The sequence below is a fragment of the Myotis daubentonii genome, chromosome 3, assembly GCF_963259705.1.
Source record: "Myotis daubentonii chromosome 3, mMyoDau2.1, whole genome shotgun sequence".
Classification (NCBI taxonomy): domain Eukaryota; kingdom Metazoa; phylum Chordata; class Mammalia; order Chiroptera; family Vespertilionidae; genus Myotis; species Myotis daubentonii.
Genome location: NC_081842.1, coordinates 208,867,755 through 208,880,957, shown reverse-complemented (window position 1 = coordinate 208,880,957; position 13,203 = coordinate 208,867,755). Strand labels below are relative to the sequence as shown.

The 13,203-nt window shown below is 59.2% G+C and overlaps 1 protein-coding gene across 3 annotated transcripts; it reads left to right on the top strand.

Annotated features, from left to right (window-relative positions):
- The first annotated feature begins 92 nt into the window (after positions 1-92).
- On the top strand, positions 93-11,483 carry SLC66A1 (solute carrier family 66 member 1). Of its 3 annotated transcripts, XM_059691017.1 has the most exons (8): positions 93-282; positions 4,579-4,789; positions 7,056-7,185; positions 7,787-7,874; positions 8,443-8,585; positions 8,735-8,827; positions 9,418-9,603; positions 10,784-11,483. In XM_059691017.1, exons 2-8 carry the CDS (start codon positions 4,629-4,631, stop codon positions 10,853-10,855), a joined length of 873 nt encoding a protein of 290 aa, XP_059547000.1. In that variant the 5' UTR covers positions 93-282; positions 4,579-4,628; the 3' UTR covers positions 10,856-11,483. The 3 variants fall into 3 exon arrangements, with proteins under 3 accessions (XP_059547000.1, XP_059547001.1, XP_059547002.1); XM_059691018.1 differs by lacking the exon at positions 4,579-4,789; XM_059691019.1 differs by lacking the exons at positions 93-282; positions 7,056-7,185 and having other exon boundaries at positions 4,583-4,789.
- The last annotated feature ends 1,720 nt before the right edge of the window (positions 11,484-13,203 follow it).

The window sequence follows — 13,203 nt, the reverse complement described above, 5'->3', positions numbered from 1 at the left end:
CGGGGACCGTCCGAAGGCGCGCGGCGCGAGGGGCGGGGCCTGGGCTCGGGGGCGGGGCGGCGCCTCGGGTCAGCTGACCAGGCAGTGGAGGCAGAACCCAGAAGCCCAGAAACCCGGCGGGGCGGCGGATCGGGACGAGGGAAGCCGGTTTGGGGCCGGGGGCAGGGACGAAGGCTGCGGGTCGAGGCTCTGGTGCCTCCCTGCCACATCTTCACGGCGCCCCCTCCAGCCGCCGGGCCGGCCCGGAGCCCCCGTCCTCTCCTTTGGAGCGCAAGATCCCAGGTGAGGATCTCAGCCGGCACTGGGTGGCTCTCGGGGGCCGTGTCCCCCTCCATTGGGGCGACCAGCGTGGCCTCTCGGACGGGCCTGGCCAGGGTTTGGGGCCTGGGTCCCGGATTCTGATAGCTTCGTTTTCCCCTGGGTGGGCCAGGGGAGGGGGCCTCGCGGCGATGGAGCGCTGACCCCAGCGGCTGCCCTGTCATTATCCCCGCCAAACAGGCGGCCGGCGCTGGGCTGAGTCACGAGTTGGCCCAGAACCAGGCGGCCTGGAGTGGGTGGTATCCACGGCCGGGACGCTCCTCCCCTCTCCGTACTCCCCAGGTCTGCAGGGAGCACTGATTGCGCGCTCCCCACCCCATGCCCAGGGCAGGTTTCGGAGTGGGAGGCTGGATTTGAAAGTGTGAGGGTTGGCGCCAGTCTTGTCCATTCAGCCCTTGCTGAAGGCTGCCGTGTGCCAGGGGCCCTGTAGGGGGCTTGGGCGAGCACTGCAGCCAGAACGGAGTAATAGTCACCATCCATGGCTATTACCACTGAGTGTTTAACCGGTGCCAGGCACCGTTTTCCTCGCGTGGCCTGGGTTACCCCAGGTAACTGCAGGCAGCCAGGGAGGTGGGTACTTGCACGTTCCAAGTTCTCAGGTTGGAACTCTAAGGCTGCATCACCTGCCCAAGAGTTAGGTATTGTAGGCATCGGGCGGGTCAGTTCTAGAGTGGAGTGCCTTCTCCTCATCCTTCGGCCATCTGAGCTCGTAACAAGATCTTGTCTTGTTTCTCTTCCTCCCATCCTCTCTCCATATTTCGACTGCGCAGCTGGGATGTGTGGACTCCTAAGTTTACAGTTAGGTGGGAGGGGAGGATTGGGCTTAAAGAGTCATGATCGCTGAGGCGAGTCGGAAGCTTTCTGCAGGTTTGTGGGTGAGGGGAGAGGAAGAGGTGGCGGGTGTTGTCCAGCCAGCCCTTGGAGAGGACAATTGATAGCTTGATCTTAGTATCCCTACCAGGCCCTTCATGGGGAGGACAGCCCTAGGGGATGGGACAGCATGTGCAGAAATAAGCCTGGAGAATGACTATTGAAGACCTGGGCACGGACAGGAGATAAGGGGAGGGCAGTTCTCAAAGTACCTTGGGATCTGGACTTGATCTGGTAGGTGAAGTTCCCTTGAGCAGCTTCAGTGGAAAGCATTTCCTTGACTCAGCTACGAGCTGGGAGAGGAGCTGGGTGTAGCAGGAGATGCCTTCTCCAGCGCAGCCTTCCTCTGTGGCCACGGGCATCAGAATCAGCTGGGGGAGCCTCTTAAACCCAAGGTCCCTGATCCCCAACCCAGACATACTGATCCTGAATTTTGATCATGTGCCCTCCTTGATCCTAAGGCACCCCAGCTGTGGTCCTTGTCAATCCTACGGATGCCATCAAGCTTGATTGCAACTCCGCACATCCGTTCCCTCGGTGCTGCGTGACTAGGTGGGCCCGTTTCCACAAGCCAGGCCTGGGCCACACTGGTTCCCTGCTTGAGTCAGAACCTAGGGGTGACAGGCCCTCTGCACAGCGGTCCTCAGAGGAAGGCCCTTTCTGTTCAGGGCTCTTGTGCATGGACTGGGGACCCCCCACCTATGCCCTGGGCCCTGTGAGCCAGGTACATTCCTCAGGACCCCTTCCTCCCTCACTGGGCATGTGTCCACCTCATTTCTTCCCAACCTGATGCAAAGAGGGAGTGAGAGTGGCCTCAGGGTCGCTGGACTCTCACCCACAGAACCGTCACCGCCGGCACTGTCGGGCCCTGGCTTAGCCTGCATGTGCATCTCATCTGCACAACAGCCCAAGGAGGGCGGCTCTTATCCTGTTCTGAACAGGCTCGGACAGGTTACGTGCTTGTCCAAAGCCACTCGCCCTTAAATGGGGACAGCACTCCCCAGCTCTCAGGTAAGTGCCGAGGATGGCAATGTCCTAACGTGATGAACAGCAATGGCATGTTTGGGATCTATAAGAGGAGGGTGGGGGCAGTCCAATTCGGGGGTGGCTGGGGAGCAAAAGGACTTGATTTGAAACGCCTTTGGTGCTGGGGGCAGGACATCAGGGAAACGCCAGCAGCATCAGCTGTGCTAAAAGTCATCCAGGTGGGTCACCAGGGTACAGGAAAAGGCTTTCAGCCATGCCCACTGGGCCCTGGCGATGCTGCAGTGAGCCGGGCAGACAGTGGCCTGAGGTGTCCCTGTCCCGGTTCCGAGGCCTCTGCCCACTGCTGGTCACATTAGGGCTGAGAGCCTAGAGCTTCCTAGAGAAGCTGACTCGCTTCCTGTGCCTTCTCAGCTGTGACCTCAGCAGTTCCAGGGTCCAGTCCCGATGACAGTCCATTGCCGCTGCCGTGGCTTATAACAACACAGGTCCATTTGGTGCCAGCAGATCCAATGTCTGTTGAGGGTCCGCTTCCCAGGCATAGATGGCTGTCTTCTCACCGTGTCCTCACATGGCAGAGAGGAAGAGAGAGTTCTCTCCCCTCTCTCTCAGAAGGCAGTAATCCCACTCATAAGGGCTCCGCCCTGCTGACCTGAGCACTTCCCAAAGGCCCCACTTCTTAATGCCATCACACTGGGGGGTCGGTTGAATTTTAGAAGACATCAGTGTTCAGTCTGTGGCACGGGGCATCGCTTGAGGAGGAGCCCAGGCCTCCTGACAGGACTAGGAACTAGAGGGAGCTGGAGGAGCCTCGCGCCCACTGCCCACTCGTGAGAAAACCCCTCCCAGCAGGGAGAAAAGGGGAAGCCTGCCTTGCGTCTGCGCAGAAGCGGGCAGGGAAGCCAGGCTACAGGCGGGTTCCGCCCCGCCCAGGGACAGAGCGCCTGAGGCTGTGTGGCACGGTGGCTCTGGGCAGGGGTTTGGGTCCTGCTCCTCCTGGCTTTGACTCATGGCTCTGCCACTTCCTGGCTGGGAGGCCCTGGCAAGCCACTTCCCTGGCTCCTCTACTTCATAGAGCTGCGAGGAGGACAAGAGGCATATATGCAGGCAGGCAATCAGCACAGAGCTGGCAAAGAGCTCAGCAATGGGGCTGTGGCGACTCTCCCTGGTGGGGATCCGCCTGCTCCCCTTTCCCTGGGGTTGTCACACAAGCAGGGACTGCTCTCGTCACTGTGCAGGCACCGGGAGGGGCCTGCCCCGGAGCCAGCCATCTTCTGGCATTGGCAGTGGTGAGAATGGGGAGGTGGCATGGGCGCCTTGCCAGCAGGCATTCCGCACAGGTGAGCTCCTGGGAGAAGATGGCTTGCATCCCAGCCACCTGTGCAACCTCGGGGTTCACCTGCCTCATCTGACTTGTGATGGAAGAAACGTGCCAGCCTGCAGAGAATGTTTCTAAAGCGTTTACTTGAAACAAACTGACAACATGTGCCTGAGAGCAAGAGCTCAAACGCTCTGGAGAAGGACAGTTTGGCAGCTTGTTTCATGCATTGGAGATTAAGGAGAAAGTAGATTATAGGATTCTGTGCTTTCTTGAGGGTGGTTATGCCTGGAGTGTTATTATTTCCAGCATTTCAGTGGCGTTTTAACCCAAGAACAATGGACAGGGCTTAAAACCTTTCACTAAAGAAGTGATATGCCTGGGCTGACTACCTACCCACCGTGACCTGCCCAGTTAGGAATTTATGATCAGATCACCCCGTGAGGTACTTTCCACAGAAACCCCTTTCATTTCGCCCACAGACCAATCAATGCCGGTGACAAGCCTAGTCCATGGGCCCGATCTCAGGTACCCTCACAGCGTAATTTACAATAACAGAAGATTGGAAACAGTCTGAACATTCAGGAGTTACAACCAAAGTGACCTGCTGGGGGCCAGGCTCTCCACACTGTATTTATGAGCTCACTGGGCCTCACCATGTATGAGGGAGGCGCTGTCATCACCCAGTTTACAGCTGAGGGAACTGGGGCACAGTTGCAGCATTAATGAGGGTGACGGTGGGATGTGAAGGCACTCGCCCTGACTGTAGGTCCAGCGCTCCCTGCACACGTGGTTGACTCGGGTTTGCTTAGGCCACTGGTCGGCAAACTGCGGCTCGCAAGCCACATGTGGCTCTTCCACAAAATACCGACTTCTGCGCATGGGCCACGAAGTTTCAATCGCACTGTACGTGTGCGCCTGCACGTGGTATTTTGGTCGGTTTGCCGACCACGGGCTTAGGCTGATGGTGTCCTGTGGTCCAGGGGCTCAGTCGGTGTCAGGTGATAAGCTGGGATCAGCTTAGGTTGGGGGTACCATGACCAGCACCCCAACCTTCCAAGGCTAAAGCCCCCTCTCTCTCCCTGTAGAGCCCTCGCCTGCCTCAGCGCACCAGCACCCTCCCTCCCGCCCTCGCAGCATGGTCTGGAAGAAACTGGGCTCCGGCAACTTCTCCAGCTGCCCCAATGGCTCCCAGTGGATATGGGACGTGTTTGGTGAATGTGCCCAGGACGGCTGGGACGAGGCCAGTGTGGGCCTGGGCTTGATCTCCATTCTCTGCTTCGCAGCGTCCACTTTCCCGTGAGTAGCGTCAGGGTGGCAGGACTGGGTTTAATCCCTTGAGAACTACCAGGCTACTTTCCAAAGCCGGCACGCCATTTCACAGTCCCACCAGCAGTGCATGAGGGTTCCAATTTCTCCAAATCCTCATCCTTGGCATTTCCGATCTATTGTAGCCACCCCAGTGGGTGGGAAGTGGTAGTTTTGATTTGTATTTTCCTGGTGGCTGGTGATGTTAAGTGGCTTTCATGTCTTATTGGCAGCTGATTATCTTCTTTGGTAAGAGGTCTCTGTTCAGCTCCTTTGCTCATTTATCATTGGATTTTTGTCTTTTTATTGTTGAGTTGTAAGAGTTCTTTATATTGTCTGTGTCGACATAAGAATGTCCAAAACTGTAGAGAGTTTTTATAGGAGTTTACTGAGCCAAACTGATGATAATTGCCAGGAAACAAGATCTCAGATGCTCCGCAGAATGGCAGTTTTGCGGGGTTTTTTTAAGCATCTGAAATTAAGGGGGGGGGGGGGGTGTAAGGAAGACTATAAGAAGGTGGGAGAAAGCAAGCCCCGGGGATTGGAATACAGAGTGGTTAACATGATTGTGCTCTGATGAGGGTGGTTATTTCAAAGGTATGTTAACCTACCGTACACACACACACACACACACACACACACACGGCTTGCTTCAGGCAAAGATAAACTTTTTACTTAAGAATTCATATGCCTGGCGCATAACACCCATCATGACCTACCCAGTTAGAGGACTATGATCAGATCACCCTGTCAGATTACTTCCCGTAGAACCCCTTTTCCATCCACTTTCATATGACTTGCAAATATTTTCTCCCATTCTGTGGTTTGTCTTTTCACTTTCTTGGTATCCTTTGAAGCACAGAAGTTCGGCACTAGGTATGATGCAAGAAAATAAAATAGAGACTGCCCTGGTCTTTGCAGGGCTTCCCTTTAGACGACACCCTGGGAGTCACAGGGGAGGGCTGGGGAGAGTAGGCCATCCAGCAAGCGGTGATGTCAGGGCCCACTGGAGAGGCCCTCAGGAGGCAGAGTGGACAGGTCTGGGTGACTGATGGAGGCCGAGGGAGAGAGACTCCCTGTAGTGAGGACAGAGCTTCCCCAGAACTATCAGAGGAGCTGGCTGAGGCTTCCCCTTCCGGCCCTGGCGTAATGCTGGCTCTGCCTGGGTCTGGCTGATTATCCACTGAGGGGGGTCGAAGGCCTAGGGGAGCCCCATGTGATGGCGGGAAGGGCAGCCACCTTCCTGCTCCTCTTTAGGCCCTGGCCTATCCTGGGTGTGACTTGCAATTTCTGGAGATAGGTCAGGTCACAGTATCCTGAAGGAGCTAAACGGGACACGGCATAAACCTTAATTAAGGGCCTCCTCAGCCAGGCCTGTGCTGGGCCCTGTCCTCGCCCTCAGGAAGCTTGAGTCCAGGAGGCACCAGGGTGCCACGTGTCACAAGGGTGCTGGCGAGCTCAGGCCAAGGAAGGCCTCGGAAAGGAACTATGTCCTGAGCAGTGACAGAGAAGGAGGTGGGCGAGCCATCTGCAAACGAAGAACGCAAAGGAGAAAGCAGTCCGGGTGGAGCGAGACGGGAGCCCCGGGGTCTGGGTGTGAATCCTACTCCCAGACTCCCAGCTGCGCACCTCCTCAGCCCGCAGTGAGGAGGGTCCTCAGAATACACCTGGACGTGGGGGACTGTGAGGACCGAGTGAGTCTGTACACACGAAGGGCTCAGAACCATGCCTGATACCTGGCCAGAGGTCCAAAGAAAGGGTCGCAAGTCCCAGGGACCCCTGGGAAAGAGCCAAGGTGCTGACTGCCCCAGTGTTTGTACTGGAGAGCAGGAGCCACAGCCCTGCCCCTGGAAGATAGCGGGCTGTGGTTGCCCATCATCTTATCGCCGCCCGTCCTGGAGATAGGGCAGCGGCCATGCCCGGGCCGTGGGCTTGCTGCCACCACCACTATCCTTTTTCCAAACTCCCTACCCGCTTCGTAGAAGAAAGCTTCTAGGTCCCCAGGGTGCTTGGAGGAGCGTGAGTAATGCCGTGGTCTGTCTGAGAAGATGCGCATCCCATTGAGTCCCTGGGTGGGCAGGGATTCTCCCCAGTAAAAACCCCCAATGGGCAAAATGGGGCTCCCAGTGACCTTTGCCTCTGCCGCCCCTGCCCCCCACCCTGTGGTGGTCTCATCTGGGGGCCGTTCCCTGGTTGGCCCTCCGAGGCGATGTCACAGCCCTCGGCCCCTGAGCATGCATCTCCTTCTCTGCCACAGGCAGTACATCAAGGCCTGCAAGACGGGCAACATGGACCAGGCCCTGTCCCTGTGGTTTCTCCTGGGCTGGATTGGCGGAGACTCCTGCAACCTCATCGGCTCTTTCCTTGCTGACCAGCTGCCCCTGCAGGTGGGCCGGCCCCGGGCAGGTGGGCTGCCTAGGATAGCATGGCAGAGGCGTTGGGGGCACCCACGGGAGAGGCCCGAGCTCCAGAATCCTGACCGGTTGTTCCATCTTATGAGGGCCCGTGCTGCAGAGACAGCCCTGGGCCCTGCCACGCAGTATGGCAATGGGCTGGTCACCCTCCTTCTCTGGGCCTCAGTTTCCCCATCTGTAAAATGACCGCATCAAACCAGAGGATCACCAGAGCCTGGGAGGCTCTGATACTGATGGAGCTGGGGGTGGGGGGTGGGGGTGGGGCTGGAGGAGGAAAGTTTTCCCCGGAGAGGCCCAGGAGCCATCACTTGGTCCTGACAAGGGGAGCTAGCCCCCCCCCACCCCCCACCCCCCACCCCCGTCCCTCCGTCTGCCCGGGTCCAACACTTAGCCCACCTGCTCTCTAGTGGTGCCAGGTAGGCACTGCGCTCCCGCTTTCCAGGTGAGCAGCCAGAGCTCAGGGAGGTGACTCTCTTGCTCAGGGTCACCCGGCTGGGGTGTGAGAGTGCTGCCCAGTGTCGGGGTGCGGTCCCCAGAGCCTGGGACTGAGCCAGCGCCCCTGCTTCTCTTGCAGACCTACACGGCGGTGTATTACGTCCTGGCAGACCTGGTGATGCTGTCCCTTTACTTCCACTACAAGTTTAAGAATCGCCCCTCTCCGTGTGAGTGCGGTGGTCCCTCCGTGTCGGGCACGCAAGGGCAGCCGGGAGTGTGAGAGGAAGCAGCTGTCCTATTGCCGGTGATAACCCTCCGAAAGGCTTCCTCAGGCCTTATCTGAAAGCCCGAGCCCTGATCGGCCTAGATAGGGCCCAAGGGCAGTGAGCACATCCGGCAGGACCACAGGGCTCCCCTTCACTCAAACTCCTATTCAGCAAACATGGCTTCAGCTTCTCCTCTGTGCCTGGCCCTGGGCTTGGAGCCGGGGAAACAGGCACAGGGCTCACAGGCCATCGCTGCCTCTGAGGTCAGAGCGAGGGCTGTGAGATGCGGCCCGAGGCACTGCTTTTGATACCCCCCCCCCGGGACCCTACTGCTGTCATCGTATTAATTTTACAACTCCAGGGGAAGGTTAGTGTTATTGCGCCCATTCTACAGATGAGGAGTTAAAGCTCAGAGGGGTTAGGTCACTTGCCCAAGGTCACACAGCCACCGTGGGGCAAGGCCATGACTCCGATCCGTTTGCTGCCACTCAGATATCTAACTTCGGCTTCCCTCCTGCCTCCTGTCCAGTGTCTGCCCCCATCAACTCCTTGCTCTTGTTCACCCTGGGACTGGTGTGTGCCACCCCGCTGCTGAGCAGCACTGCCTCTATGGCTGCCCCGAGGGAGGGCTTCCAGGGCCGGAAGCTCCTGTCTGTGGAGCCGGGCAATAAGGTGAGGTGTGGGTACGGAGTGGGAGGGCGGAGCGGGGAGGCTGGCCTCAAGGGCCCTCCCTGCAGGGCCACCTGGGCGGGGGTTGCCCCCTAGGAGGGAGCTTGGGGATCTCCCTGCCAGGCACTGAGCACTCCCTTCTGCTTTCTCAGCCCTTCACTCGGCAGGAGATCATTGGTTTTGTCATCGGCTCCATCTCCAGCGTACTGTACCTGTTCTCCCGGCTGCCTCAGATCCACACCAATGTGAGCCTTGAGCGGGGTAGGGACGAGTGGAAGAGAAGAGCCGGCCTGGCAGTGCGGGCCTCTGGGTTCAGGAGTAGCACAGAGCAGAAGGTCTGGGGGTCTACACTCACTGTTGGCTTGGGCAACTTAGTCCAATTCTCCAAGCCTCGATTTGTGCCTCTGGAAAATGGGCATGATGATGCCTGCCATCCAGGCATCCGTGTGACCTGTGTGACTCTCAAGTAGGAAGTCAGGTGACAGCGAGGGGCTGCGCTTAGAGGCCTGAGAGGAGAGAAGGTGGAGAATCAGGGATGGGTGGGCAGAGGCAACGAGAGTCAGCGTGGGGCTGGAGAGCAGGGCGTCATGGCAGCAGGCATAGCGCAGCCATAGTCTCCTGTGGACCTGGGCAGGGGGCCTGGAGAGGTGGCAGGAGTGAGGATGAGGAGTCGGGCCCTGGAGCGGGTTGTCGGCGTTGGACACTGGGCACACAGCGAAAAGTCAGATTTTGACTACACGCACACTGTGACGGGCCAGATGGATACATGGACAGGCACAACCCAGGGTGACAGGAGCCCTGTTTGAGGTCTCTGACGCAACCCCCTCACCTCCAGTTCCTGCGGAAGTCGACCCAGGGGATCTCCTACTCGCTGTTCGCCCTGGTGATGCTGGGGAACACGCTGTACGGACTGAGTGTGCTGCTCAAGAACCCGGAGGAGGGCCAGAGCGAGGGCAGCTACCTGCTGCACCACCTGCCCTGGCTCGTGGGCAGCCTGGGCGTGCTGCTGCTCGACGCCATCGTATCCTTCTGGGCGTGCAGGTGGGGCGGGGTGGGCACGGCAGCCCCTGCCTGCTCAGGGCTTCCACATCCACCCAGGGTCAGCCCTGTCTGCCATGCACCCCGCCAGGCACTGGCCCAGTCGTGAGCAAGAACTGGGTGGCCTTGCCCCCGGGAGCTTCCAGCTCTGGGGAGGCAGACAGGATGCACTGACTAGAAGTCATTACTTCGTTGCAGTGACACTGAGGGCCCCAGCGAAAAACCGCAAGAGTGTGTGACCAGGGGGCTGCCCTGATTTAACCCTTTGCGGTCCAGTTTTATTTTGGGAATTCAAACAGTCTGGTCCAAATTAATTGACGGGGTTGAACGTTGAACCGGTTTGCCGTGTCTCAGCCTCGACGTTGGACCTGCTTCTAGCGCCTGGTCCGTCGAGTCAGCCTCCACGTTGGACCGAAAAGGGTTAAAGGCTCCGCAGAGGGGAGCGCCAGCTGGAACGTAGAGACACGTGAGTTCGTCACAGTAACGGGGCCAAGCTCTGGCTCTGGTCCTCCATAGCTGTGTGACACGGGGAAACCCTAACCTCTCTGGGCTTCGGTGTCTGCATCTGCTTGGGGGCGGCGACCGTCACTCTCTCACCGAGATCAGGGGCCATGCGGAAGGCAAGGTGTCCGGAAGGCTGCGCGGCCCAGCACAGCGAGCGCTCAGTAAATGTTTGCTGAACGGCGGAACGGGGCCTTGTTTGGATCGCATTTGGCAGAAAGTAAGCATGGCCCTTGTTTGCACATCTGCCGAGTCCCTGCTGGCTGCCCTGAGAGACGTTTACCTCACCTGGAGCCAATATAAAATGATACTGAATGTCAACAAAAGCAAAGTGTAAGCTCTTAGTGCCTTCAAATGGCCCCAGCCACTGGGTGAAACTCCCAGGATGGGGGGGGGGGGGGGGAGGCAAGCTCCTGGGGCTGGAGTCAGGGAGGACTGCCTGAGGGAGGAAGACCCTGGCGCTGGACCTGGAGGAGGAAGTTGGTTGAGGGGTGGGAGGGCATTTAGAGTGGAAGGTGCAGTGAGAGCAGAAGCTGGGAGGTCATTGCCGGCCCTACCGCCAGCCGGGGGGGGGGGAGAGGGAGCTCTGGGTGGAGCCACAGGTCCCCAGGGGCAGGCCCAGCCCATCTGTGCTTGGTCAGGCCTTGACGTGGACCCTCCAGATCTCCATACAGTTCCTGGTGTACAGGAACGCCGCCATGTCCGCAGAGCACCAGCCCCTCCTCCCCGGCTGACCAGGACCCCGGCCAAGCCCAGATGACCAGGACCGCCAGCTACCACTCAGTCAGTGCTGAGGACCCTGCACGAGGCTGTGGAGGAAGCCAGGGTCGGGGCCTGGTCCTCCTGACCCAGCTGCCTACCCCCACGCCTCCTGGGCTGACTCTTCAGGAGCCAGACGGCCTCAAGGGGAAGAAGGTGGAGAATCAGGGATGGGTGGGCAGAGGCCACTGAGAGCTCATCCCCCAGGGCCTGAGGCAGCTGCCCTGGGAGCTTTGGTGGAGGGGCTGCAGCCGGGCTCACCCCTGAAAAGGCAGGGCAGCTGCCCCTCGCTCACCTACCTCATTGTGCGCCTCCCCCGGGGAGTGCCCCACCGTGGTCTGGTGTACCCCGACTGTCCTGCGGCCTGCAGCCAGCCCAGTAAACCGTGCTTCCCAGCGAGGCCTGTTCTGTTGCTCCTTCCCAAGATGCTGGGGTCGGGGCTGCTGTGAACAGCAGTGGAGGGAGATCTGGGCCCCACCTTCCAGGGCCAGAGGATCAGCTGTGGGGGAGCCAAGCAGGAGGGGACCGAGTCTGCCGGCTCGCTTCCCGGTGGCCTCTCGTTTCTTCAACCTGCTTCTCGGTGACAGGCTCCACGCCTGGGGGTGGGGACCAGCAACAGGGTCCCTGACCTCAGGGCTCAGGAGGAAGCACAGCAGTTAAGGTTCAGATCTTGGTTCTGCATCTTAGCTTTTCTGTGCCTCAGTGACTTTGAACTGTGAAATGGGATGACAGTATTACCGCTTCGTACGTCCTTATGAGACGGTGTCATTAGGGAGGTTAGCCCAAAGTCGGGCACGTAGTAAGAGTTCAGTACAGGTTAGCTTTGATCATGTTTAGTTGGAGGAGAGGGACAACCAGACCTCCCCGGAGATCCGGGAGACCTTCCTGGAGGAGGCGGCATGGCAGAAGAATGAGCAGGGGATACACGGGGAAAGGTGGGAGTGTTGCTGGCCAGAGGAAAAGAAGGTGCAAGAGCGGGTGGGAAGGGAGGAGAGGGAGGCAGGGCTCGGTTTGTCTCCCAGATTCTGTTCTGAGTCCACTTCCTTGTTGGCAGCGGCCCTGTGGGCACCTGAGAACAAGCCAGCTTTCCTCTGCTCTTGCTCTCACATCCTGCCACAACCTGGGAGCCGTCCGGATGGGCTGGGATGGAGGCCGTCCCTCGGCCTTTCTTTTGGAATCTTCCTCTTCCAGCCCCAAAGAAAGCAAGGAGCTGAGCAAGGGGACACAGCCTCCTGGGGTAGGGATTGGGGGGGTGCCACGGCCCAATCTGGTGCTACAGATATTTGTGCAGCACAGTTCTCCACCCTCGGCCCTTGAAGTGGTCGAAGTCTGGGATGGGGGTGAACCAGCTCTGGTCCCTGCCAGTTAAAAGGGCAGAACTTGCCAGGCCCTCCCTGGCGGGAAGGGGTGTTACCAGAAGGTACAAAGTGCCATAGGAATGAGGAGACTCAACCAGGGAAGGCTTCATGGCGCAGTGGCCTGGAGCTGAATGTTGAAGGCAGAGGGAAGGGAGTGGGCAAAGGCCTGGAGTGGGAGTCTGGGCTGCTCCCTAGGTGGGGTTGTGGGGGCAGGCAGTGGAGTGGCTCACAGCAGGAGGCTGGGTTTGGCTGGGGGAAGAGAAGGAGGGGGCTGGGGCGACCAGGGACAGGGCACCTCTGAGGTTCAGGTGGGCAGTGAGGGCCAGTCTCCCCAGCCCTGTCCTGGGGCAGGCCTGCGAAGCCCTGTGTGTAACCTGGCACCGACTGCCGTTTACTGAGCACTTGCTGTGGGGGCGCCTCTCGCATTATGATGGCCATTTAACAGAACCAGGCTTTGAGGAATTAAGCAACTTGCCCAAGATCGCCCAGCTAGGCCTGGCAGCTGTTTGAACCACATTAGGTCCCCCAGCTACAGGGGTCATCCCACACCTGGCGCCTTCCCTCTCCCTGGCTAGGGCCTCGGGGGTCCAGCCTCGGCCTTGCCCTGGCGGTGGGGGGACAGCCAACCCTGCTGGGCTCAGACCCCTTTCCCACCATTCTGAGCAGTGACTTCCACAGCCAGCTGGCTCTGCGCCCCCCCGCCACCCTCCCTCAGGGCTGTGACCTGGCTGGGTGATTGCTGGTCACCTGGGGCCAGGAGGCACCTCCCAGCCTGAAGACGGGGGCTCAGTATGGCAGTGAACCCCTGAACTAGAGCTGGGTGGGGAAGAAAGATGAAATATCACAGCCCCACCCTGGAAACCCTTCTCTGATGGGGTGGTATCACCCCTTCCACCTCAGGAAGCCCCAGTCTGATGGGGAGACGGGGCCCCTGCCCTGGGAGTGCCCTGTCTGATGGAGAACGG